The sequence below is a fragment of the Fistularia commersonii genome, chromosome 29, assembly GCF_037954325.1.
Source record: "Fistularia commersonii isolate RoL2024-O1a breed Wild chromosome 29, RoL_Fcom_v1.0, whole genome shotgun sequence".
In the NCBI taxonomy this organism is placed as follows: Eukaryota; Metazoa; Chordata; class Actinopteri; order Syngnathiformes; family Fistulariidae; genus Fistularia; species Fistularia commersonii.
Window position 1 is genome coordinate 4,124,232 of NC_141312.1, and position 26,633 is coordinate 4,150,864.

The 26,633-nt window shown below is 41.4% G+C and overlaps 1 protein-coding gene across 1 annotated transcript in view; it reads right to left on the minus strand.

The window, feature by feature from the left end:
• Positions 1-25,958, minus strand: part of mtnr1bb (melatonin receptor 1Bb) — a 37,277-nt gene extending 11,319 nt beyond the window's left edge. The window contains exon 1 of the mRNA XM_086176676.1: positions 24,863-25,958. Coding sequence (XP_086032802.1) covers positions 24,863-25,070 — 208 coding nt within the window. The 5' untranslated portion in view covers positions 25,071-25,958. The remainder of the gene's footprint in view (positions 1-24,862) is intronic.
• Between the last annotated feature and the right edge of the window lie 675 nt (positions 25,959-26,633).

The following is a 26,633-nucleotide window of genomic DNA, read 5'->3' on the forward strand; positions in this document are numbered from 1 at the left end:
GGCGCTTTGGATGTTGCATCCACATCTCCCAGGAACGATTCTGGCAAAGTTCAATCAGGTCACACTTAAGGAAAAGTCGATGTTGCATTTACGGAGTAGAGGTCAGACCCGTTTCTTGGAGCAAACTCTAGATAAGAATTGAACAAGGTAACACACAGCGGTTCACCTGCCTACAATCCTGTGGCTGACACCGCCCCATGTACCCATTTCTCAATGGCTGCGGAGTACGGAAAAGTGGTGATTTCATGAAAGTAAGTCATTTGTCCTCATATGCCCAGCTACTCTGCCAATCATGAGTTTCATTTTGAATTGGAATTTGAAATGGGTTTCCGCCAACACACGCGAAGAGCGGCACATGACGATGTGTGAAAATGTGTCGACGCGCTGAGATTTCAAGTACTCTGCCCATTATCACGCTGTTGTCGAACCTTTGTTTTTAAAGAGACGATCGCCGCAATCTACAAATATGTAACATGCGTGACCTAAAATCAACCTGCTGCTCTGCCGCTCGGCCATGGAATCACGCCATAAAAGAAATAGTAAGCATTACATAAACCCCTTTATACTTCAACTGTACTGATGAGGCTATTACTCAGTCATGTTTGTTCACCGATCCAAAATGTAGGATATTTCAGCCAACTAAACTGCTTATTTAATTCTATCTAAACTTGAAACTTGTTTTAAGTGATGAATAGACTGCATTTCAATTCCAGAACGTAGGAGAAAAGTGGGCCGCAAAGTTTGTGGCAATGAGCAGAAAAATTGCATAATAAACGCATTTGTATAAATGAATAGGTGTGATCGTGTGTGATGATGCAACAGTTGGTTGCGTCACCATCAATGGAGAACATACAGTCTTTCCCCGTCTTTTATCCACATTGTACACCCAATGGATTAATAGGCAGCTCTGACATGAAGCTGAGACGACAAAGCAGAGGGTTGTGTAAAAAAGAAAGGAAAAAAAAATGGAAAAATCCTTTCACTGATAGATTTTGAGTAGTTTCAATGAAGGCACATGGCTTAGTAAATGTGCCATTTTGGCGGTGAGGAATCAGAGAATCGGGGCCCGGTTGCTTTGACCGATGGCTTCATTTGCTCGGACTTCTTGGAAGCAGCGTGTGTTCAACAAAGCTGCGAGGATTTCAAATGTTGGAAGAAAACATGCATGCTGACAAACCTGTGGGAAGTTCAGATCCGTCGGCTCACTCAGCCAAGGATTAGGGGGGTGATCACATTTTATAATTATTCATGGATGAGAGTCCAAGCTTAAACGTGGCAATATTTTTTTTCGGGGTATATGCCCACAGCAAGCCGTGTACACTACAACTCCGTTTACCCACAAGCCCATGGGAGCGGAGTGTAATTTGGAGAACCAAGTACGCAGTGGCCTTGAACTTTTTGAATTCCTAGATGAAAGCGTATGTGCAGTCTGAAGGGTCGAGTTTAATTTGCAGAGGCAACTGTTTTAGCTGCAGCAATTAAAGTGGGACTGAACAAACATGCATAGTAAGCAGTATATTTCTATTGGTACTTGTGTCTTCTGCTGTTTTAAATGAGGTTGAAAAGACTAATGTTGGGGACGGTCTTTCAAAGGGCTACATGCAAAACATGGACGTCGACTTAAACACAATCCCATTTGTTGAGGTAAACTGTGAATGATAACAAACAATATTAGAACCACGTTTAAGCAACAATTTTGCCTTTGTCAATTCCTTGTCTGTGGGGAAACCCCCCAGGGTGTGAGATGGCAATGATTTACTCTTGTTAGTTTTTTTTTTAATTTCTTTTTTGTCTCTCCTGTGAGAGAACAGGCATTTGCCTTGTTTTGCATTTAAATTTGTTTTAGCAAGGAAAGGGAGCAAAGAAAATATGGCAAGGGAATGATGACAGGAACGGAGACTAAATCCGGAAGGAGTGATGTGGAAGGAAATGTGGTCAGACATGATAAAAGCTGGACTTCCAAGTCAAAACAGTTAAAAGTGGGAAGCCAAACATGAATAGAAAACAAATACCGTTTCCTTAAGACATTATTATGCCAGTGGACAGTCCCATATTATTTCACAACAATGCTGTCACCTCTGGTCATATCTTCATTCTGTTAAATATTTGGTAAAAAAAAAAAAAAAGTTAAAGACAATCAAAGAGACGGTAGTGTTTGACATTTACTACAGCAATGACTGAACGAGGCTTTCAACAGGAAATGGAAAATTATGTAGATGGGAACAAAAAAAAAGAAAAAAAAAGAAAAGTAAAAGCAGATTAAAGGTCCGCAGAGAGTGATTGAGTTAGTTTCGGAGGAAAACTGAATAAGCTGATGGTAGACCGCAAGATAAAGAAATCATTTTCTCATAGTTTTGTAGGCAAGGCAATAAAAGATCTGGTCATCAGCAATATCCATGGCCAGGCTTCTCTCTCAGCCCTGACAGCTGCCTGGTCCTGCAGTCCCAGGCCGGCTGGACCAGCTCACACGGGTAACAAAAAATAAGGCGTGTAAACAGATAAAAAAAAAAAAATAGCATGTTTGTTCAATGGTACAACAAAAACTGAACAAAGAATATAAAATGTATTTACCACTTTGGCGTCAGTGTGCAGGAGCAAGAGGAAAAAATAGCCTCAAGGCTTAAAATTTGTTATTCAAGATAGAAGAAAATTAATATAAATCTGCAATTAGGAGTCTTTCAAGTGCAGTCATTGCTTCATCTGATGAGGGAGACTTCTGAATGTATAAACACCTTTTAAAAAATGAATGAAAATTACATGTGATACAAAATTGGTGTAACATTTGCAACACAACATCCACCATTGAGAAGTTATGTCGGGAAGACCTAACATTGTCAAAGCCACCAATGTGCTGTGTTTAAGGTGTAGACAGCAACTTCTGTTATTTGTCGATTTACACAGCGATTAAAGTCATCAAGACATACAAATTTTGAAAGAAACCTAACTTTCAACCAAAAGACACCACAAGACAGTTACGGTTGGTAGAGCGGGCGCCGGAAGGTTGGAACTGCAAGGTGTCGAAAGTGTTATATAAGAGGGGAGCATTTACCAGTAATAAGCAGCTTATGCAACATATATTTAAAGATGTGTTTGTTGTTTCTCTTCTACTTCATTCTTTCAGAGCTGATAAGGAATTTGTACCTCAAACTATATTTGAGTTCCGAACAAACAAAAATGGTCACCAGATTGCACATTTGTTTATTTTAAAAGCTCAACCCCTCCAACATCCAGGCAATGAGATTATTGTTTTCAAGCAAATACACACTCCCTCAAGATCAGAGTTTGAGTTGATATTTTTTTTTCTCTCACCCCATTTCAGGGTGGTTGAAATGTCTATCTTGAAAGAGCAAAGAGTTCCAGCATTCTAGATGAAGAGTACTTTCACTGACATCCTCTGGTTGTCACCCCTGTCATCGTGTCAGTGTCAACATTCTGATACCTGTTTGAAGTTGCACTCAAAAGTAGAGCTTTAGGTCAAAAACAATGGTTGGTGTCAAAAGTATAAACACCATAAACACTGGTGCATGAATTTCCCAGCCAGAATAATGACGCTGATGCCAGCTGATGCTTTGAAACAGGGTTCTTTCCCTCTGGCTTCCCCCCTCCTCCCACCTCATGTTTCACTGTTTGTCTCTGTCTCTTCTTTTTCCAGCATTCTTATTAACTGTTTATACTGGATCATGCAACTTCTTTTTTTTTTACGTGTAACTCTATTTATCTCTTGATTCATGTGGATATCATTACATGACAGTGTTCTATAACTATACTGACCTATAGTTTATTGTTATAGAGATCTAAAATAATGTATATAATGTATGTGTGGGTGTAAATAACACATACACTTCATCATATCCACTTGCATTTATATCTACTTTTTGAATCTTGGCTTTTTTATACACACACACATATACATATATATATATATATATGTATTATATATATCTTATTGTCATGATTAGGTCATGTCTTATATTGGTCTGTACACACCTTGATATTTATTTTTTAATGCCTTAATGTTAATTTAGGTAAGGTCATATTTTGCAAACGATTTTGTGAGGGAAAGAAAAGGTTATGTTATGTTTTTTTTAGATATTATCATTATGATGGTAATTTTTGATAAATCATGGGTAATTTTTGCTAATGGTACTTTTTTTTGTACAATTTTATCTGCTCTCTTTTTTTCTTTATTTTGGCATTTTAAAAAAATATATTTTGGGGCAATTTAAAAGGCTGATTAATTGGTGTTTTATGCATGGCACTGTGCGCTGACTGTCAAAGTCTGCCAAATGAATTCACGAGGCAATAAAATCCTGAGAGAAAAATCACCTGTCACCTTTTTTTAACGAATTAAAAAAAAAAAAAAACTATTCTGAATGGCAGTTATGTAATACTCAATTCATCATGCCTCATAACCCAAAAGAGGGATCGGGTTAATTTTGCTGCACTTGATCGTTTGATACTGATTCACGATATGAACAAAAGTATATAAACTAAATATACATGCATGCTCTGTTCTGAAGGTTTCATGTATGTCTATTCAATTTAGATACATTTTGGTGCACTTGAAAATTAGATATCTGGACAGAATGTGCGTAATACCGTGACATTTACTGACCACGACATGGACGTTAACATTTTTTTGGTTCTCCTGCTGAGTGAATCTCAGAGACAAAATTTGCATTTCTTTTTTTTTTTTTTTTTTTTTTTTGCTTAATGACCTGTTACTTTGAAGAGGCGTGATCTGCCTGTTTATCAGTGTAAACACCTGCAGGTCAATCATGGAAACAGTGATTCAATGTGCGAAGTTTTGCTTTCAAGTGATATGTATTTTGTTTGAGACCGTTCTTCATGAGGAAATATTACACAGTTAAATAATACAACGGAAGCATTTATGATAATAATAATAGTAATAATAATAATTCACACAAATGGTTAATTATTTCACAGAATTAAAGCTTTTTGTTTGGCTAAGTGCTTTGCAGGTTCCACAAACTGCTGACCAGACTACAGAGAGGGAGATGCAAGCAGACTTCATGGCGGGCTGTCTGCGCTCATTATCTAACAACTAATTAAGGAACTAAGGTTTAACTTTAGTCTCAGGCAAGTGCACAAACCACCACAATAGCTGAGTAAATCACCTCCAACTATTTCATTCATGCGTGGCAAAAGATGAGCTTAAGTGCGATTACTGTGTGAAGTTAATTTATTTGGGGTTTTTTTTTCAACAAAGGTGATGAAATACTTGTTTTAATGTTGTACACGAGGGGTAGCGAGTGCCCGAAATGTGCCCTTTTATGCATATCCGAGGAAAACGGATGGTCTGATTGGCCCCTGTGTGTAGTACAATTTCCATTTTGAACTCCGCTCAACAGAAGAGGATACAAACAGGGTCACTTGTGCGCCTTCTGGAGCTCCACTCAAAGAGAGCTGATCAAGGGGTTCCATCTTTCAGTGGATATGCACATCAGCATGCAATGCTTGCGTTCCTTCAGAATCATCAGGACATGCAAAAGACACCGTGCCTGCATCGGCAAACATCTGTTTGTGCAACTGGGCTAGATTGCTTCCATATGTGCAAATTAGGCCTCTACAATATAGCTTTTCAATTATTCAAAATAATCTCTGCTGTGCGGGTTAGAGCTATACTTCTGGCAGTGATTTGTTTTTGGACCGTTAACCTCCAGGGATTTTTCTTTGAGATTTTTTTACTGAAAATGTATTTCTTCCAAAACAAACATTTTTATAAATCACAAATACAGAGCTTGAAAACCGTTTTGCATTTCAGAGGATCATAATATTCAATCAAGCATTTTAATGTGCGTGTGTGTGTATGTGTATGTTTATACACTTGCGAAGGAAATAAAGATTAGCCAGTAGAATTTCAGTTCTATATTTCTCATGTATCAAATAAGCGAACCCTGCAGCCATGCAGAACAAACATCAGGAAGATAAATGATGCTGATGATCATGATTTGTCATCTGTAAAGGAATAATTGACAGACCGATTGAACAATCTATAATGTATGATAGGGAAAGCATGACATGGTTATAGAAAGTCTCAACATCCAACTGGGTGACATATAACACAGAAAGCTTTTTCCTTGAGATAAGTAGAAAACCTAACGTCATCAGCATGTATGTGACAAGATGCATGTTGTACATTTCTATTTCAGGTATCTGAGCCTTGTTACCTTTCGTGAAATAAAATGTGCTCTCATGAGAGCAGAAAGCGCGTATCATTTGAACATTATTTGATTAAAAAGAACACCGAGATGAGAAGCTCTCATGTTCGCTGTCCGAACAGTCAGTGCTCCCTGTACAGGTGGCCGTCGTGTGTTTGTACACACACTTTGGGGCTTCCTTGGTTTGTGCAGAGCCACTGGTGAAATTGCCATACTGGGATGTGATAAAAAGCTTGTTACGTGAAGGGATGAGTGAAGGATTTACAGCTGACACACTAAGCCCGAGGGAACCTTCTCGCAAAATGTTTATCTGCGAAGCATCCATGCATTAGCATGATGAATGGGTTTCCAGCAGATGAACAATTTAGCTCACTCATGTTTTTTTTGTTCTTCTTTTTTTATAATAGATTCCGTTTGCCAAAAACCTATTAGGATTGGTCGTATTTCTCTTATTTGTCTTATTGGCCTTTTTTCATCTCCTTTTCATGAAGCATCGGCCCCGACAGCCCGAAAAGACACAGAGAACCATGTCTTTTAAAGTGACAGGTTGCTATAAAGAAAATCAGTGTGCAATCTGGACATCACACCTTAACGTGACCCAATGAGTGTTGGGGAAAAACACAAAACAACAACGGAACAGATGTGGAACTTAACCGTTGCGAAAGAGTAAAATGATGGAAATGAACTCAAAAAGAAAGATGGAATAGTAACAGTGTATTTCTCTCGATGTGTTCTGTGAGGGGCTCGTCAGCCAGATCGCTTGATAGCATCTTTCAAATGTGGTTTCTTCCAAGTGACGATATCAGGATTTGTCAAAGACAAAACAAATTGGCTTGTTTATAATGCATCAGATTACAAGAGCATCATTCTGGGGAACTACTGGAACAAAACCAGTGTCGAGATTTGCCAGAATAAGACTTGATCAGAATTTCAAGCCAAGAGTTTCAGAAACAAGAAAATATAGTTCGAGTTAATCATTCCCTTGTATTTTGCACCTCATTTTCGAATAAAGATGCTGAAAAGCACGTCTGTGCAACATTCAGTACCCAAGTTAAGATCTGAACAATTAAAGGACACGTATATCATTTTTAATGACATTTTTTTGTCAAAGAGAAAACCAAAATGTTTTTTTTTTATGAAAAAAATTCTGTGAGTTATCCGGATGCTGCAGCTCATTTTTTTTTCCCCCCCAAAACGATCAACAAAAATATTCACATACTTTCTCCACACGTGTGCATGCAAGCACACGAGCATACCGCAGAGTTGCTATCTTCGCTTCTCTCTCCCTCCTCGACAAAAGAGAATCCCTTTCACTTTATTCACTAATTATAGTGAGCAGAAGTAGCGATGGGGAGTATTATAGAGCTCCCCCTGGGCAAGTGGCCAAGCTCTCTGCATTGTATTCGCACACCTTGAGAGGAAATTGAAAAAAGACTAATAAAATGAACATAGTGACATGTTATCACTGCAATGCAAATTCATCGGGCCTCATGGTCAGCGCCCGCGCCGCTGTTTGTTAGGGCCCTGCGATGTGTGATCATGAGGATGTGTGGCTGCACGGAAGAACATGAGCGTGATAAAACCCAGGAGACACGGCAGCGAAATAAAAGCGTTACTGATCGATGTAATTACGAAAGAAGAATAAAAAGTTTCAAGGACTCAACGTATCAACAAGTGAGAGCTACGTGTCCTGGCTTGCACAACCCAGACGGAAAGCTTAACCTTATCTTCAGCTCTCTCTTTCTCATGTCACACTTCTCTTACTTCAGCGACGGAGGAGGGTGCTATGATAATGTCAGAAAGCCAGAGATTAAAACAGCTCTTTGGCGACAGGAAAAATGAGCTGTCGATGGCATATAATATATCTAATTTCTCCAACATTATCGCCAGCATGCCAACTTGAAGTTTCTACCCATCTATCTATTTATTTGCACTATAACTTTGTGTTTGTATACAGAGAGAGAGAGAGAGAAAGAGTTCATGATGGACTGCAGCAGCAGGATGTGTGTTAGACTGTAGGAGAAAGGCTGCCCACACTGACCTCCTCCTTAATACATGTTACTGCTGTCTGTGTCAGAGGATATTGATTTTAGTGAAATTCTTGTCTCAAAAAGCAGAATGAATTAACCAACAAACAGGAAAAACTCAATTCCTGCCCAAATTATAAGAACCCTGTGCTGATAAACCCTGGATACTAAACACATTCACATCTAATTGTTTTTAAATTGCACAAAGTCTTGCTGTTTAGAGTGTCGATGTTATTAAAACCCACGAGCTAAGAAGTGATCGGACTGAATTTGTCCCAGCTATTATATATGGTGACCTCGGGATGCTTCGAGCACGTTATTAATGCAGCGGTATTCCGTAATAGATTTCTTTCTATAACGCTGTAGAGACAAAAAATGAGACCTACGAAGGCAATTGCTAATGCATCAGAGGCTTACAACTGAGCTCGCTCCAAGTGATGATAATACATTTTGTTAGGCCAAACTTCTAATTGGAACAATGGATGTATCCACCAAAAAAATTTTGGCACCCCATCCCGCTTGTCCAGACTTCTCACTGAGTAATTAAAATAAATAACCCTCTACTTTTGCTATCCCGACCACATGAATTAATAGTAAGTGAAGATTGTGCTGCTGGGCACAGGGCCTGTGTGTGTCTGCGTGTGTGTATGTGTGTGTGTGTGAGCGTGCGTGCGAAGTCTTGGCCATTTTTTACCGCAAACTCATAAGAGCAAAGATCCATGGTTTCATGACTCGCCACAAAGTGCACAGCTCTGTTTGGAACTCATAAATTTCAGTTTGTTTTCAGGAAAACCTTTATTACTGTGTTGCAGGTGTCAGCATTACGGTCCAGTATAACATACTGTAACTGATTGTTATAAAACCAATCTGCATACTGATGTCCGTCCTGTTGATTTTGTTGGCGTCTGCAAACAGCAGCAGTTCAAACAGTGATGGTCATCTCTGCCGGTAGCTCACCATCTTGAATGAGGGACACAGTATCGCCCCCAGTCTGATGTCAGTACCACATTAGCGTGATTAAAAATGGTTACGTTGTATGAATGACCTCTGATTGTTAGGTTTTATCAACCTGGTACTGAACTGCAGAAGCTTTTTAATATAATTAAATGTTTTAAGATTATTTTTTTTTTATTATTGGTGGAGTGACCAGAGGGATGCAGTCTGTTCATCATCCTATTTTCCATTTATATTTCACTCAATACAGATTTCTCTCTCCACATAAGCTGATTTTGAATTGAACCCATGGTGTGTGCACAAGTTTGTTTGTAATGTCCTCAGAAAAGTTTCAACTCCACTTGGCATCTTAATATTCAAGAAGCAAAACATTTCATACACTTATTGAGACATTACTTAATGACTACGTCCCCAAGGATAAATAAAAAGCAATGAAATAAAGTGGAGTGATCCCGTCTACAATGAGGAACGCATCTGCATTCAGGATTGAAACAGCTTGATCCCACTTTTGACATTGTGCAAATTCAGTAATGAGCAAATTAACTTTTCTATTTGATCACACTGTTATCTCTGAAGCCGACTGTGTGATGCAAATAAATAACATTGCAAGGGTGCAGGGGATCCGTAAGTGGATGAACCACATAAAAAAAAAATAAATAAATAAAAAAAAAAACAGGAGAAGACGGTCAGCAGCTCATGTTGGTAGCACTTTCAGCTTATTCGCATGTTGAAAAAAAAAAGGCTACACAAGGAGGAGAGCTTACTTGAATGTACCTCTCCAGTGTGGCACCCCATTGAGAAACTCAATTCAGCTGTGAATGCAGAATGTCATTGATTTGACAAATGGTGTAAGTGATTTATAAAACATAAATAAATGTTTAATAATAAATAAATAAATAAACCACTCTCCATGAATTCATCTGCTAATCCTAAATGGACATATGCCTTGAGCGTCCGACTTCCTTCAAAGTAAGCTTTAACAAGCTCCATGAATAGTTTATGCCACTTATTCCATTTTATTGCGAGACACCATCAGTTTTGTTTTTCTTAATCCACACCACATGATTATTGCTACCCTGGCACTGGTATTCAAGTCTGAACTTCGGTGTGAGTGCTGAAAAATAAAACAGCATGAAAATAGGAACGCGCTGAACATGTTTTTACTGCCAGTTTTCTCGGAACAAATTGTTTTGGGTAATCTCTAACTGGGTGTGATTATTTCCCCTGTTACCCGTCTTCGTAAAAGTGCCAAATAAAGATCACGTATGAGTCCGACAGGAGCGTACTTCTTATCGTATTAACCGAGCGCTAAAGCTGTAGGACAAGTGACTTTCGTCCCGGGAAAGTGGATATGTATATGACAGAGAAAAGTTACTTTTCTGCACAAAGGTCCTTTCTGCTCTTAACCCGTGTGTTTTCACTCCCATGAGCTCATATGTTTATATAATATATTGTATTGTTCTTTGTTTCTTTTGTCTTTTGGCTCAAACTTTCATGTCCATACGTGTCTTGCCAGGTGGTTACTTGAGTTTGCCCTATCTATCCATCTATCCATCTATCCATCTATCCATCCATCCATCCATCCATCCATCCATCCACAGTATATCAGAAAATTAGAATCTTGTGATAAAGTTCTTTATCTTCTGTAATGCAATTACAAAAACAAAAGTGTCATACATTCTGGATTCATTACAGATCAACTGAAATATTGCAAGCCTTTTATTATTTTAATATTGCTGATTATGGCTTACAACTTAAGAAAACTCAAAAATCCTATCTCAAAATATTAGAATATCCTGAAAAAGTATTTTTTGTTTTTTTATTTAATTGCATTTCAGAAGATAAAGAACTTTATCACAATATTCTAACTTTCTGAGACAATCCCTCGAACCTAAATTGGATAATCAGAACTGAGGCAGTTCAACTATTCATTCACGATGATACAAATACCTCGGGATCCCAGATAGAGATGGAAATGAGTGTTGTCAGCCACTGTCAAATACAGTAATAAAGTAAGTAGAGCCCTGAAAAGTTGCCTGCATGCCAATGAACAAGTACATCCTGGTAGTCGTGGAGCACGTGGACTGGCAAGCTATACTGAGGACTGACGGAAGTGGCTGATATTGAGTAAAGCTACCTGTGTGGGGAATAAGCTGGACTTAAGGACGGCACTGAAGTGCTGATCGTGGCAGCAAAAGGACAGCAGTGGAGGCAGGAGTCCACCACCACAGACAGGACCAAGCACAGGCTACGCAAAGAGATCCCTGCGACACGTCAACACATAATAGCAGTAGACGCGTGTGAGACCACTTATTAAATGAGTAAATAGTCTCAACTTATAAGTGCTTTTAGACCTTGCTTTTTCAAAGCGCTTTACACTTGATCGCATGAACTGATCCGCACACACACTTGGGGGCAACTGCGAGTTAAGTGTCTTGCACAAGAACACTTTGGAGACCAGACAGACAGGAGATGTCAAGTCTCGAACCGCCAACCTTGCAAATGCAGGAAAGCCCGCATTACAATTTGAGTCCCAGACGCCGCAGTCGAAAAGTGATCAAGACCTCGGATGACTCACCGAGTGCCAAACCTAATTCACCTGTTTTCAATTACAAGAGTTTCCAGAACTTAAGTGTCTTTTTTTCCTCAGAATCCCAGGTTTTTACCGGCTAAACTTTGGCATCAGTTCCTTTTCTCACAATAAAAGATGCCACCCAGCGTGACTGCAGCCCCCCTTGGGCTAAAATCTCCCAATGCAGAGCCATAGCAGCGATACAACTTCCATTAAAAATACTACCGGCCAGCTGGTTTTCACCCCCAGGTATGATATCTCCTATTGATTTATCATATTTTCTGGCACTTCTGGCACTTTTCAGCACTTCAGCTGGCCGGTATCGGTGCGGTCCGATGTAACCGGTGACATGCCTGTTCCTGTTCCCTTGCTGTTCAGACGCTGCTGTCACCCAGCCTTTCACAACAGGAGCGTTCTGAGGTCGTACCACGGTTCTCTTAGTTTCTAAAAACTGTGATATATCTGTAGGAGCCCAAGTCTTAATAGATGTGGCAGTGCGAGTTCCCTGAGGTAAAGAATAATATGCCTAAATTCATATATTCGGGAACATGAAGCGGTCCAAGATTTAAAAACCAAAAACGTAGCATTGCGAGTCTACACGATCTGATTTGCTGATTTCCGCTGTCTCGAGGGCCCTACTTCAACGGTTCTATCATAGCATCTGTGAGTTCCACAGTCGCTCATTATGTTGCTCAAAGGCATTTGTTCCATTTCCCGCTGCTCTTGCAGCTTTTATGGGGATCTCCAACCTTGGCAGCTCCACTCTCTGTAGGGCACTTCAGAACTCACTGCTTTTGTTACTGAACCCTGACTAAACTCAGTACTTAATAAAGTGGCGGGATTTAAATGTCTTAACGTAACATTCAGTGACGGCGTATTGATATTGCTGTCAAATGTAAGAAGGAGTAGTTTTTTTTTTTTTTTTTTTCAATTCTGTTATACAGATTTTTTTTTTTCCCAGGGAATTAGCCTTGCAGCTTTACCAGAAACTGGCCCTGATTTGGACACAAAATTGTGAAAGAAAAGTCAATTTAACGAATGATGAAAACGTTCATTTGGTCACTTTAGGAAAATATTCTGGGGTCACAATTAGTCATGCGACTTTGGGGTTGCTCACTAAGTTTAGCTTGTTTCTTAATTTCCTTTAGAGACTTGGATTGAACAAGAAAATGTTTGCCTATTTGCTAAGTTAGTGAAGCAAGATATTGGTCTGAGGCTACAGGGGTAATGGAGGTATTACTGCCAAATGTGTACACGCTGCATGTAACTGCTTCTCACGCCAGACCGAATCCACTCGATGGTGTAACAAAACAAATGGTACAAAAGACATAACTGTGATTTTAGTTTTGAGAGTAGAGATTGACTCATGCCTTAATATTTCAAATTTTGCAAGCTCATTTTAGATGATTTGCCTGAAGCAGGCCAAACCTCGCATATCCGCCACACATTTGGAATGCACAGGGCCTTGTCCCTCGTCCCCAGCATTCCCTCACATTAAAAATGCTGTTCTGCTCAGTCTGGCGGGCAGATGCTGCCAAGCCTACCAGGATGTCAGGTTGAACATCAGATAGACCTCAGTCTGGCTCTCAGAGGGTATTTGCAGTAGCTCAGTGTCTAGTTAGGGACACCAGCTGGCACAAAGTTTTTTTTTATTTTTCATTTTTTTTATTTTCACTGTACAGTTAATGGTTAGCAATTAGTTACAATATATCTGCGTTTGGATCATTTTGAACATTGAATCCAGATGGTCCGCTGATTCTGTGGCTTTACTGGCTTTTCGGCTGTCTAAAGAAGGCAGACATTAAGTATGGTTAGTCCGAGCAGATTGACCTTTGAAGTGCACAGTGAACTGTAAAGCAAAGCAGATGATTAAATCAGAAAGCTGTCTCAGCTCATCATTATAACAGTGAACATTGGGAAAATTATAGTCCAGATTAAAGCTACGCACTGCCCAGTGAGAGAAATTATTATTGACATTATTGATTACGAAACCACTGAAAATCGGGGGCAACAACTTTCTTTATATAATGTGTTTGCCATGTGTTCTTACTTCGTATTCCGCAGCATTATTTACGATCGGCGGGCCGGAGTCTCGCCCTTAATTTTTCTGGGCATTCCGTATTTGATCAAATGGCATTTTGAAGCCACTGGATTTAAGCAGTTTTGAACCGTCTCCCTAAACTGTCAAGTTATTGCGGTGCACTAATGTGTTCTGATCGGAAGTTGTAAAGCAGACGAGCAAAAAGCAGAGGTCACACTGCTGCCCACCCCCAGGACAGAGGACGTCAGCGTGCTCGCATAAACTGATATGACTTCAGACTTGCAAGTTTACTCAAAAACAAGTAAAGAACTATGAGAGCAATCTCATGAGTGTTTCCACTTCTAAATAGAGATTTCTGTTAAAGGTCAGTTGTGTAGGTTCTTTGGACACCTACTGTTTGAGTTTGACATTTCAACACTATGCTTGGAGTCCATCCATCCATCCATCCATCCATCCATCCATCCATCCATCCATCCATCCCAGCTGTCATGGGGCGAGAGGCGGGGTACATCCTGGACTGGTCGCCAGAAAATTGCTAGGCCACATATACAGACAGACAACCATTCACTCGCTCATTCTGCGCAATTTTTTTCAATTAAACTGCTGCATGTTTGTGGACTGTGGGAGAAAGCTGAAGGAAAGCCACGCAGACACTGGGAGAGCATGCAAACTCCAAACCGAAAGGTCGACTTGTCGGAATCGAACCGGGGTCCTTTGTGCTGTAAGGCTGAAAATCAGTAAAAAAGTTGAGTCCTCAAATAACAATTGGCACCAAGTAACAACGATGTATTTACTAGACTCTAGTCTATCTCATTGTAGACTGAGGCGGTTAGAAAGAAAGTGGCGTCTTTCTGGAAATTGGAGGAAAACCCACTGTCAGAATCTGGCCGAGAACCTTCTTTCTGTGAGGCTGGAGTGCTAATCTCTGCACCATTGACCCGATGACCCAATGATCATCGGATTTACTCGATAATCTGATCGGCTCCTTATCCCGAAATATTTTTCGGGTGCCTTTGTGAATTGCACTGGATGTCAAAACCGATACATTTTCTATTGAGAATTTGTATCTGCATTTTCGTTGGCTGCAGGGGCACCAATATTGGAAAGTCGTCTCATCATTTCAAAGTTTGTTTATAATCTAGTGCTGTAAATGGCCTCGTATACGTTCCAGTGAAGAAAGGTTTTACTCAGACCGGCACTTGCAATCGAATCAGATGGCTGAAGGAATTCAATATAAATTGGTTTGTTTGGTGTATTTATACCGTATTTCACACTCGGCTCCTAAACCTTTATGCACAGGCTGTATCTACATCGTTGCAAGGTTTCGCCGTAGAGTAGATTAGAACGGCTCCCAACCCGGTTTGCCGTCTCTCACCGCATTTGCCTCAAACAAACATTGTATTTGCCTGCCTTGTTTATAAATTTGTTTGCATCAACACAGTTCTGCACAGCCCCGCGATACCGTCCTCCGTCCTCCCTCTATTCTCATTTTCTCATCCTAGATTGCCCTTGATTTCCCACGTCTTCTCCACTTCACCTCCCTCCTCCTTTCATTCTCTTTCTCCTCCTTCGCTTGCAGCAAATCCCTCGCTTCTTCCACCTCTTCATCCACTGCTGCCTGGAGGTTTTGAGAAAGTGTTACATAATGCACTTCAAATTATCACAATACATATATAATGGATATGGGGAGATACAGAATTATGGGCTGGATAAGGAATAGAGCAATGAAATTACCAATCACCAGCTTTGCAGATTAAATGGGTCAATCTATCATGTTCATGGTTATTTAGATCAAAGGAAATGGTTCTGTCAGTGGCTGTGTGTGTGTGTGTGTGTGTGTGTGTGTGTGTGTGCGCACGCACATGAGAAAACTTGTGCTACTGAATCATCCTCCCATCTCTGCACTACAGTAGTGATAATAACTGGGTGATTCTGATGACATATGACAGTAGCTCTTACATTGTTTCTGCTGTACGCCTTGTCGCTTCACAAATGCATCGCGGAGCTACTTTTCATGGAAAGGAATGCCAGGCCTTTCCCTCTCTTATCTAACCGTTGGCGTCTACTTAATAGTTTGCGCTCTTGTCATTTATCTCTTTGTGATCTATTTTTTTTTTTCAAATGTTGGCCTCCTCTTTCCAGCCCTGCTCCTCGCCATGTCGCCAGTCTAAGCCCTTCCTGGTTCCTTTATCCGGTTGTCTGCGTTCAAGGGAATTATAAAAGTTGCGCATCTCTCAACAGATCCGGGACAGTGTGTCTGGGCACGGCTCATGCTGATGTCAACTCCCAGATCACTTAAAGCCGCTGAAAACATCCCCAGCAGTCATGTCCAAGCCTCACTTCTGCCTAAATACCCACTAAGACAAAAAAAAAAGGGAAAGTCAAATGATGAAAGAATTATATGGCAAAGCCCCAACACACAAAAAAAAAAAAAAAAAAAAATCCCCCAAAGCCTCACAGACCTTCTCGACCTTCTCATGCATTATAGATCAGTGGCAAATCAGCTCCCCTGTGAATTGTACACGGAACTACATTATGAAACTAGACTGACTGGCTGATATTTGTCACAATGGGATCTGTAATGAGACATCATATGGAGTTTTTATGTGTGATTCCAAATAATTCACTATTAAGTGAATGGATTAATTGTAATCAAAATGACCAAAGAGCCCCCGTGTCTCCCTCTTCCCGCTTTTCTTTTTGAGCCGCAGATTATCACTCCTCTATTTCCATTTTCGTCTGCTCTGTGATCTCTCCCTTTCCGTGCCTCCCCTTCTCCGTCGCCTCTGTTATGCACATAAAAAGGTTCCAATAGGGTCTTTGGTTCGATGATGAGATCCTGCCTTCAGCAGTCCGGTTTGAAGCGCTCGTTTTAAGTGCGTATCAGAGAGAAGCGAAAAGAAGCTCCTTAGGAATTGGGAAAAAAAAAAATCTGATTGATCTGACAACCTGTTCAGCTGGCTGATTTCTATTTAGATTTGAAGTAATTAAAATCTAACAGTCAAGTGACCCCTTGGCAAAAAACCTTGGCGATAAAGGTAAGACTGGAACCAAAAAGGCGACCAGAATCTGATGGCGGGTAACGAAGCGTGTCGTGACTACGTATTGAAGCGATGATTAGAATGTTGATATTCAACCATGAGAAAATATGCCAGGATCATGGCAAGGAGATGTTTATCACCCCCGAAATCAGCCGCTCTGTATTCTGCAGGACGACAAGTTTTCCATTTTGAATTTCAGCGCTTCTTTCAGAAATCACAAATAGAACGGTTCCGTTAAACAGTGAAACTTAAGCAAATCATTTCAGGGGAAAAATGGGATTCCGCAAACAGTGGTGGGATGGATGACGGATTTGAAAATGACAGATGAATACTTTGTATGTCAAACACCACACTGGTTTGTTGTGTAGTTATTCCCAGCTGGACGTGCTTGACTTAGACGTTGGTTGAAGGACGGTTGCGACGTCCATATCATAACATCTCATAACAACCACTTGATTTATAATAAAGAGGACAGCTGATGTTGGTTAAGATATGATAATCCTGTATGAGTCCCACAGCAGATTAGTAAAAGAATGTGCAAGGCATTCATCTGCTTCGGTTTGTTGTTCAGGTCTCTAAAGCAGAAAAATATGCAGCTACATTGGATATACCGACAATCTACGTTTAATTGCCAACAACGACAAGTGTTAGAAGCGCGTCGTTTCAAACGTTGTATTTCAATCTTTTTGATATTTACATAATAATGTTTGTATAACCCCAAGGGCATATCTGTCGAACAATGAAATTACCACAAGTATTGTGTTGAAATTTGCTCTAGGCCTACAATAGCTTCGTGAACTAAGAATCATAAAATGTCTCATTGAGACGTACTACTTTCAATACTTTTAATAGAATTTTATGATAGTACGCGTAGTATGCAACTAAAAAAAGAAAGAATTTGCATCAAGTGACTCACAAATACCGGTGTGTGAAAACGAGCCTGAAGATATCCCCTCTTCTTCATTTGTAGCCCCAAAATGTGAGCAAATTTCTCCCAAAGCTCTCATCAACGGTCCGGAGATACTCTTTCCTATTGACTTCCATTATGAGCTATTCAAAACCCCATATATTTTAAAGCCACAACACCCCAGAATGATTTGTGGGGCAAAGAGTAATTTGATCCACTTGGTCCAGTAACACTTTGGAAGTAGAGGAGCCACAAGATTAAGTCCTTTTGTCCCCATTAAACCAAGCTCAGCTAACTGAAATCTGTGGCTCCCTCGCTCTTGGCCAGGCCATTACTTGAAGTGAGCATTTATTTGGCCAATATACCGATGAGCAGTTTTCATACACATGAGCGGAGTACCGTCTGAGAAGTTTTTAAGGATTTGTGAGCGCCGCTCTCTGCCATCTCATATTTCAGTCGTTAATATTGTGCCTCATCAATCACATTTGCGTTTTAATATCTGACCCGCCTTCCGTATAATATAACTGCAATTCTTCTGTTGCTCATCTCTAATCATGGATATGAGTGTTCAAATGTGCTAATGCTGCAAGGTGCAGAAACTCAGTTATGGGAGATACCAACAGGTTTTCACCTCTTTCTACTTAAAACATAAATCCCCAAAAACTTTCGCTGCACCCGACTTAAATTCAGCATCAATATCACCTGGCAGTCTGTCCTTTGCAAAGAGTTATTTTGGTGGGCAGGTGAAGAAAGACCAGGGGCCTTAAGGGAGGTAAGATGGGAAAACAAAGGGTTTTTTGGGAGGTGGCAAACAAAAGGTAGCAATACCCAAAGGCCACGATGTTCTAGTAACCAAAGATTGACATTTTCGCTGCATTAGCTGCCTCTCAGATCTTTTCAACTCTTCACAATGTTTTCAACAACACACAGAGATAATGATTTTTTATTCTCCCCCCCCCCAGCTTGTAGTCCACGTGAATCCGCTGACACTGAGAGGGACTACAAATGGGTTACTGTTCAAAGAGAGGCAAATGATTTAAGAATGGCTGTTGATTAATTACTCATGCAAACCGCCTGTAAGCTGAATATGCTAACACCCCTGGGAGAAGGATGCATCCCTTTCTGTGAGAGCCCGCAACCTACAGTAGGTTGCTTCAGACTCCTGGAGAGCGGTTTCAAAATCGCGATCCGAGGACGTATCGGCATTTGAGCCAAAACAACCCTGATTACGCTAAAGCAACACATTAAAAAGCTCCCCCGGAAGCCTGTTCGCCACACTGCAAACCACTCACTGTCGGCCTCCGGTCTTCTGCTTTTCCTCTCATAGTCTTTAATAGCATATTGCTGAGGAAAAAAAAAAAAATGACAGATAAGTCATTAGTATAGGCAGGGCAGATGGTGTTAGTGTTGAGAAAGTCCATGTAATAGTCTGCCAAAAGCCTTCTTTCCTGTCGAAATGTCTTTGAACAAGACACAGAAATCCCCCCATACTTATTCAGTGGGAGACAGCTGTGGATTAATCTGTCACCTGAATGTCTAAAATGTGAGACGACGTGTCCAATTAACTAAAAAAAGTTAAAAGTTGTCCATTTGAAATTTAACGCGGCCTCTCGGCGTCGCTCCCCTCCAGTTCCCCCGGTCACGCACAAACTCAATAACATATCGACATCCATTCATTTGCCGGGGGAAACCTTCACGCGGTGAATCAAACCTAATCGCTACAGTAATTCTTAATCCTTTTTGTAAACAGGGGAGACTTTTTCGGGCGCGGAGAGCGGAACAAGTGTCCTCCAAAGCCAAGTGACATCAGACTTTCTTGCGATTTCAAGAGCTTTTCCTCACAGGTAGATAACCGCTCTGACATTAATGTTTTATGAATTTTTACGCGTTTTATCGGTTAGTAGATAAGTTAAGTGAGCATGTTTCAGCACCATGGAGAGAGTCAGCAGACGGAGAGACTGGAAACCCTGCGCTGAATACACAGCATTTTTCTTTCAAGGCCTTCGTCTTAACTAAGGAAAATTCCAAGCATTATTTTTTATAGGGATAGAGAGCTTTTGAGAAAGGTAGCTAGAAGGGGAAGGAGAAGGAGGGGGGCAGATATGATGTAAATAAAGTCTCTTTGAAGAGACTGTAATGTGTGATCCCGTCTAACTCGCTTTGAAGGCTTGCAACACCTAAGCTCCTTCAAAAACGAATCTCAGGGGACAAAATCCTCTGCCCCTCGCAACTGCGCTTCACACACAAACACACAATCGCTGTTCATATAGAAAGGCACGGCATCGCACAGCTTTGCAAGAGGAGTCGTGTGTCGCGCAGCTCTTTATATGTGTTCCGTGTGGAGGAACGCGCCTGTACGTCGGAGCAAATGTGTGTGTGAGTCAAAGAGGGTTTCAAAAGACAAATGGCTTGAATGGTTTGTAAATGCGGGCATGGGGGCAGCTGAGCGTCTGCGGCACAGGATGGCTGGCGTGCCGTACCGCACGCTGGGAAAGACAGCGACTTCCGGTAAACATCTCGGTCTTTGATGAGGGAACATTGAACAATAGGCAGGTAATGCTTTGCATGGTGACAGTACAAAAGCCGTCTTCCCCAGAGCCTGGTTTCAGAGCTAATTTCCCATCTTAGCTCTGGCTAGCGTGCAGCCAGAGCTACTATGGGTAATTTGGATAAAGATAAACCCAAAACTTGTCAGTTTTTTTTTTAGTTTTTTTTTTTTTTTTTTTACTTACAAATCATAAATCATCTGATATATTTTGAATGATTCAGTACGGCACTCTGCATTCGACTTGCTCGGTTTGCTGCTCCGAGGGAAAACTGAGTGGGGACAAAACTATGACAACACTGACTAATCATACGCTCCCCGCAGTTCCTGCTGCAACTGCATGAATGCTGTTGTTAAGTCAGGTGTTTTCCCATATGAGCTGTTGAGTGGGCTGGATCCACGCTTCAGGTTCACGACTGTAGGTTCCACTTGGTTTCTGAACTGCTGAGTGGGCTGTTCGAGTTGAGAGCTCCAAGGCAGATATGCACCTGTGTGCGTGGCTAAACAACAAAATATATACCACTTTTTTATTGCCTGTGAGGGTAGTTCATAAGGCACAGATACAGCGATGGAAAATGTTATTGTATATCACATCAACAACGACGGCTATTGGTATAAAATCATCTATTATTTGTTGGTAACACTCCGATGTCATTAGGGCACACTGGGCTTGAAACAGATGCTTTGTCAAGTGTTGCTTTGTAGGCATTTAAAGGGAAGCAAGTTCTTTACGAGCGGGGATGTAGGACTGAACACTTTAGTTCGCTCATCGTCCTGATTCAGCAAATAAAGAAAACAATCAACATGATCACTTTTCATCTCACATCCGAGCCCAAAGCACAACCCAATAGACATTGAAGAGGCTCAAAGCTACCAATGTGGAAAGAACAAGGCGTATACAGTATGCTAACCAGTAATGGATGAGCACATTAAAAACAAATTCAAATGATTTAATCCCTTTGCACTGTTATTAAACGCACATTAAGTTAAGTTTGTTAGAATCTCAGCAGTTGGCCGAAATAAAAAAAGTCATAAAAACGCCTTTTAATTCAGTGTTTTGTTATGCAATATATTAGTGTCATTTTCATATTTCATATTAATGTATACATTTCATCAGATGTTTTAATTAGGACGGTCCGTGGTTGGATTCCAGCAGTGGCCTTTTCTGCGTGTGCCGTTTGCATGTTCTTAGCATGTCCGGAGGGAATGGTTGTATGTCTCTTTGTGAGGCCCTGTGATCGATCCAGGGGGAACCCCGCCTCTACACACTTCTATACATAGAGATATGTATATAAATGTCAACTTTAACCTACTTTGACCTACTTCCCTTTCTGCTTTGTGCTATTTCATACCAAACCAAAACAACGTAAACCAGATAATTTGGGTTTTTTCAGGTAAGAAGTTATTTGTTATACATTAGCATTAGCGTACGAAACGCACCACTGCTGTGAACATACGGTAGTTTGCAAAGTTTCTCACAACACGCGCGGAAGGTTAAATTGCCAAGGCGGATGTATGATTCTCATCGGCATCACGTGTCTGCATTCATTTATTTTATTGTAAATATATATATTTTTATGTTTCAATACCACTGTGCAGCTGAATACATAAGACCCCTGAAAGCGGCAGAGACACACATGTTGCTCTCCGGTCACAAAAAACATCTTTTTTTTTTTTTTTCTTTTAATAAAGCATAATCTCCTTGTTATTCATTCAGGGCATGAGAGGGAAGTGTGGTTAGATTAAAGTCTTTGAATGCAGCTGTCTCAAGACTGTCAATGCGCATGAAGGTCAATAAGATAATGAAGAAAAAGAAGACTTTGGTTTGCACTCAACAAATGAAATCACACTTGACATTTGCTTCCTGATCTACAAATGCATTCCTGAACACTCAATTTTTGTGTTCCGCTATAGCATAAATAAAATAATAATCCAGGTGATTCAGAGCGACAAACACGCCGGAACTTTAACTCGAGCTTGAGAGAATACTTCGGAGTGCCGGTTGTGCTTTCTTTCCTCGAGAAGCCGTTACACCGAGATACTTCAATGATCAGCGTTTCCACATGACTGAACATGAAATGTTCAAATAATGCAAAACACATTATCAAAACCCACAACCGGCGAGGCGATTTGACTGCGACGTTCAGCCCGATGCGCACAAAGACGAGCGTTTGGAACAACCGTGCATAATACAGTGACCCGATAAATACTTAAAATACTGAAAGGAAAAAGAACAAAGACCGTAATGACACACCGCTCGGTAAAAAAGGATATAAGGGCAAAGAGTAAATTGTATATTTCACAGTGTTCATTTTATATTCATAGAGCGCACGGCACATCATTCTGCAGCAGAAATAAGAATGGAGAGATTTTCAGAGTTCAAAAGACAAATGACCTCAGGTATGAAGGTCGCCCTTGTCCTATTTGTTCTAGACAGTTAAAGAAGAGCCATTTGAGGGTCTGTAGAGAGCCATCTGTGCAGTCAAGAAGAATTGTAACCACCCTTTAAAAGAAAGAGAGAATATCAGAGAGGAATTTGAGAGAAATCATTCAAAAATTAAAAAAAAAAGATGTAGAAAGAATGGAACAAATCTGACACTATATCTGGTTATATATCACTTTTTAGGTGTGGGGGGTTGGAGGTGTGCCTTTTCAGCCCCCCAAAACAAGAAATACAAACGATGACCCCTCATGTGAACTTGGTAAAAAATATTGCAAAAAAGAAAACATGAATGCAAAAAAAAAAAAAAAAAAAATCATCACATTACATAATCCAAGGCCACCGAGGGCTTTGAAGGGTACATTGAAAAAATATGTTAAAGACAAGGCACAAATCACTTCATTTCAGATCATCTTCTCATGGCTCGCAGACTCAGATTACTGGGGAGGGTGGGGGTTCTCATCTGCTTAGAGAAGCTCAATCGGCCAGAAGATAAAATGTCGTTTTCCCGTTCAAACCACCCCTTACTAGCGTAGAGGGTGAGTTGACATGTTGACATGACCATCATTTTCATTTATCGGCAAACTTTCCGGTTGATAGTCACATCACTGCACGCGGTATCGTGCAGTATCGGTCTCCTGATTCCCCTGACGGTATCTGGCAAGTCACCGAGTGTGTAACATCACTACTGAAGTTGTAAAGAGTCCAAATGCTGCGGTGAAGTTTTTTGCAGCATGCACAGATTCAATGAGCAGTTGCTGGCAGCGGTGAAAGATTTTTAGAGGGACATCTGCTCAGCTTGTGATGAGAAAGTTTACCGATGTTCTTCAACCAATGCAACAGCCCACGATCACGAATTCTCCACTGGAAAACTTTGTAAACATCTGCCCTGTCTACTTTACCTAAAACTGCAGACCTAGCCTGTTTATACGGATCTTTAAACTCTACCAAAGATGTAAAGAGTAAATGAGGTTCCTTGTGCCCTTTTAAGGGTAAAGATGAGGTTGCGTGGCTGCGTCCTTTCGGGGGTTTTGGCCGTCAACCACAGCGAAGTCTTGCTTTCATCCTCCTGGATGAATAATAGTTGCTGATTTACAGAATATGCAAATAAATGCATGTTTCTTACTCTAATTGTGGCCTGATAAAGTGTAAAATAGCTGGTCAGCACAGCGTGGCTGGTTCACCGCATAAAACTTGCATCTTCAAAGTTCCTGACTGTCAATGGATGTTTAAGGTTATAACAACAATAAAAATTATAATAGTTATTATTCATGATGAATACTATAATTATTGTATTGGACCGGTCTCAAGTGTAATTTCTTCCATGCATTGTATGAATGAAACAAAAGAAATAATGTCCGGTGATAAAATATGTTAAAATTATGGATGCAAAAATTAACTTAGATGTAGGAAATACAAATCAGGAAAAAGAATAGAGAAATTGGGATTTTTTTTTTTAAATTAAAAAAAATCCCTTTTGTCTGGCAAGAGGGTTTGATAAAAGCATAATTCCATGTCTTGTGATTTTGAATTGGCTTACCCAGATATTCACATCAACGCAATTATAATGAGCTTCATTAGCCAAGGTTAGTAGCCAAGTAACCAGCGCGGTAAACAGGAGGAGGCGCTCAGCCAATCGCAAGGCAGGGAATCAATCGATCTGTCAGGGTAGTTGGGAAGATGTGCCATCATTAGCCAGCGGTATTTTACAAAATCCTGTCACAGGCTTGATCCCTTTAACAACTGGATCAGAGGCTGCAGATCCTGTTAAGATGATCACTGGGTGCTTTTAGGCTCAGACGTAGATGTGTCTGTAATATCCTGTTGACTGATCCCCGGGCGGAGGTATGTGTAGATACGGAAAACACATGCAGGAGGGAAAATGTGCACGGGGAGCTTGGTGGTGAAGGCATTGGGGACAAAGTGCATTTAAAAGTCGAGGGAAAGGAGCGAATAAAACACCGGCGGAAGACAAAAACAACTAAACTCAATGTACGCATTGTGCCAAAGTTCCAAAGGCGCGGAATGGATGCGTTCGGTGTCGCACAAGAACTTCCACGATGCGCACCTTTCGAGCGCCACGCCGGGAACTTGGTGCGGGTTTTTTATATTGGATCACATCGATTACGTAACCCCATGCGGCCAGATCTTACCGGAATTCCTGAGTTTGCGGTTCCTAAACACAGAGATGATCACCAGCAGGTTCCCCAGCACGTCCACCACCGTGGTGAAGATCAGCACGCTGGCCAGGATGGCGATGACCCAGGCGGGGCGGGCGCTCCCCTCCGGAGCCAGTGTGCGCTCCAGCTGCCCCAGCCGCGGTTCCGTCCGGTTCTTTATGAGCGTTAACGTGTCCGGCATCCCTGGCGCAACAATCCCAACGCGGGCGCCTCTTATGCCACGCAGGCACCGCCGGCACCGGCTCGTTGTGCGTGGATCATGGAGCGCACCGGCGCCGGGTTCTCCGAGAGCGCACGGAAAGTCCCGCACCGCGACTTGTAGGATCCTCCTCTGAGTCCGATCTGAGGGACTTGTAGGGTCTGTGGGGGTTTTGGTCAAATGCAAAGTTACATGGATCCTCAGCTGGATTTGTATTTGTGCGAAAGTCGCTCCAAAATGCGCGGCGCTCACATGGCGCGGGTTCAGCGTCCTTCCTGCGGAGGAACTCTTGGTCCTTCAGAAGATGCCCACTGGTGAAACGTCCACACCTCTCATGTTTTGCATCCCCTTTTCACTTCGGTTTGCAGTTTGGCATGTCTTTACGCCGATTGGTTCTCGCCCACCTTCAAGAATAAATCAAAAATTAAAAAAACAAATAAGGCCATTCCTTGTTTTTTTTTTCTTTTTTCTTTTTTTTTGAGGTGTGGGGAGAGGATAAGTTGACCCACTGGAGAGCCACCGGGATTGTACTTGCTACTCTTTTTAGGAGAGAAAAAAAAAAGGTGGTTGGCGGTGGTGGAGGGTCGGGTGGGTGGAGGGTGTGTGTGGGATGGGGGGGTTGTCGGCTCTAACCATTTGAAATGCCCTTGCCACACGCGGGATCCGCGACGCCGCCGCCTCCGTGCGTGGCGGGGGAACACCGTGGCAAATATCACAGAAGAGCCCCCGGCCGGGCGCGCAGCGGGGCGTGGAGAAATCCTCGGAGCGGGGATGGCGAGAGGCACGGCTGCACAAACAGCATTTTATTTATCTCTGATTTGGGTTTATGTGTTTAATCTCTCTCTCTCTCCCTCTCTTTCCCTCCCTCTCTCTGTCTCTCCCTCCCTCTGTACCCCTGTACTCTCTCTCTCTCTCTCTCTCTCTCTCTCTCACCCTCCCACCATCTCACTCTCTCTCTCTGACTTTGACTTTCCCACTCTTATGTAGCAGCACGCCTTCTGAAGGTTTCCCCTCAGCTGGCTCGGATCTCTCACCAGCCGGGAGGGTTTGGTCACTGCAAAGCTCAAGTTGACCCACAGCAATTATTCTCATAAATAAAAGCAGTCATTGGAACACCTACACGGCTCTATACAGAGAGACTCTCTACAATGTCCTCGTAGGTCAACGTTTTAAATGTGCAACACGTCACGTTCCAATCTAAAATATATCTCTGAGCAAAAATTGCAAATGCACCGTCAATATGGGTTTGCACAAATAGGGGATTGTGTGCAGAGGAAGTTTTAACTGAATGGCAGATCAATCACCCGTATGAGTGTTGTGAATTGAAGGTCCCCTCCACGCATGTAGGCGAACGTATATTTTTCCAACAAACGGTGTTTCTTTGACATGTTAGTCATCTTTACATACCTCCTACTCTTTCTCTCTCTCTCTCTTGCTACAAATCCCAGGAGGTGTGAAAATGCAAATAGTTTTTTCATCAATCAGCATTTAAATCGGCGCTTCCAGTTTTCCGAGCCGTTGTCGTGCAGGCTGGAAAATATTGGC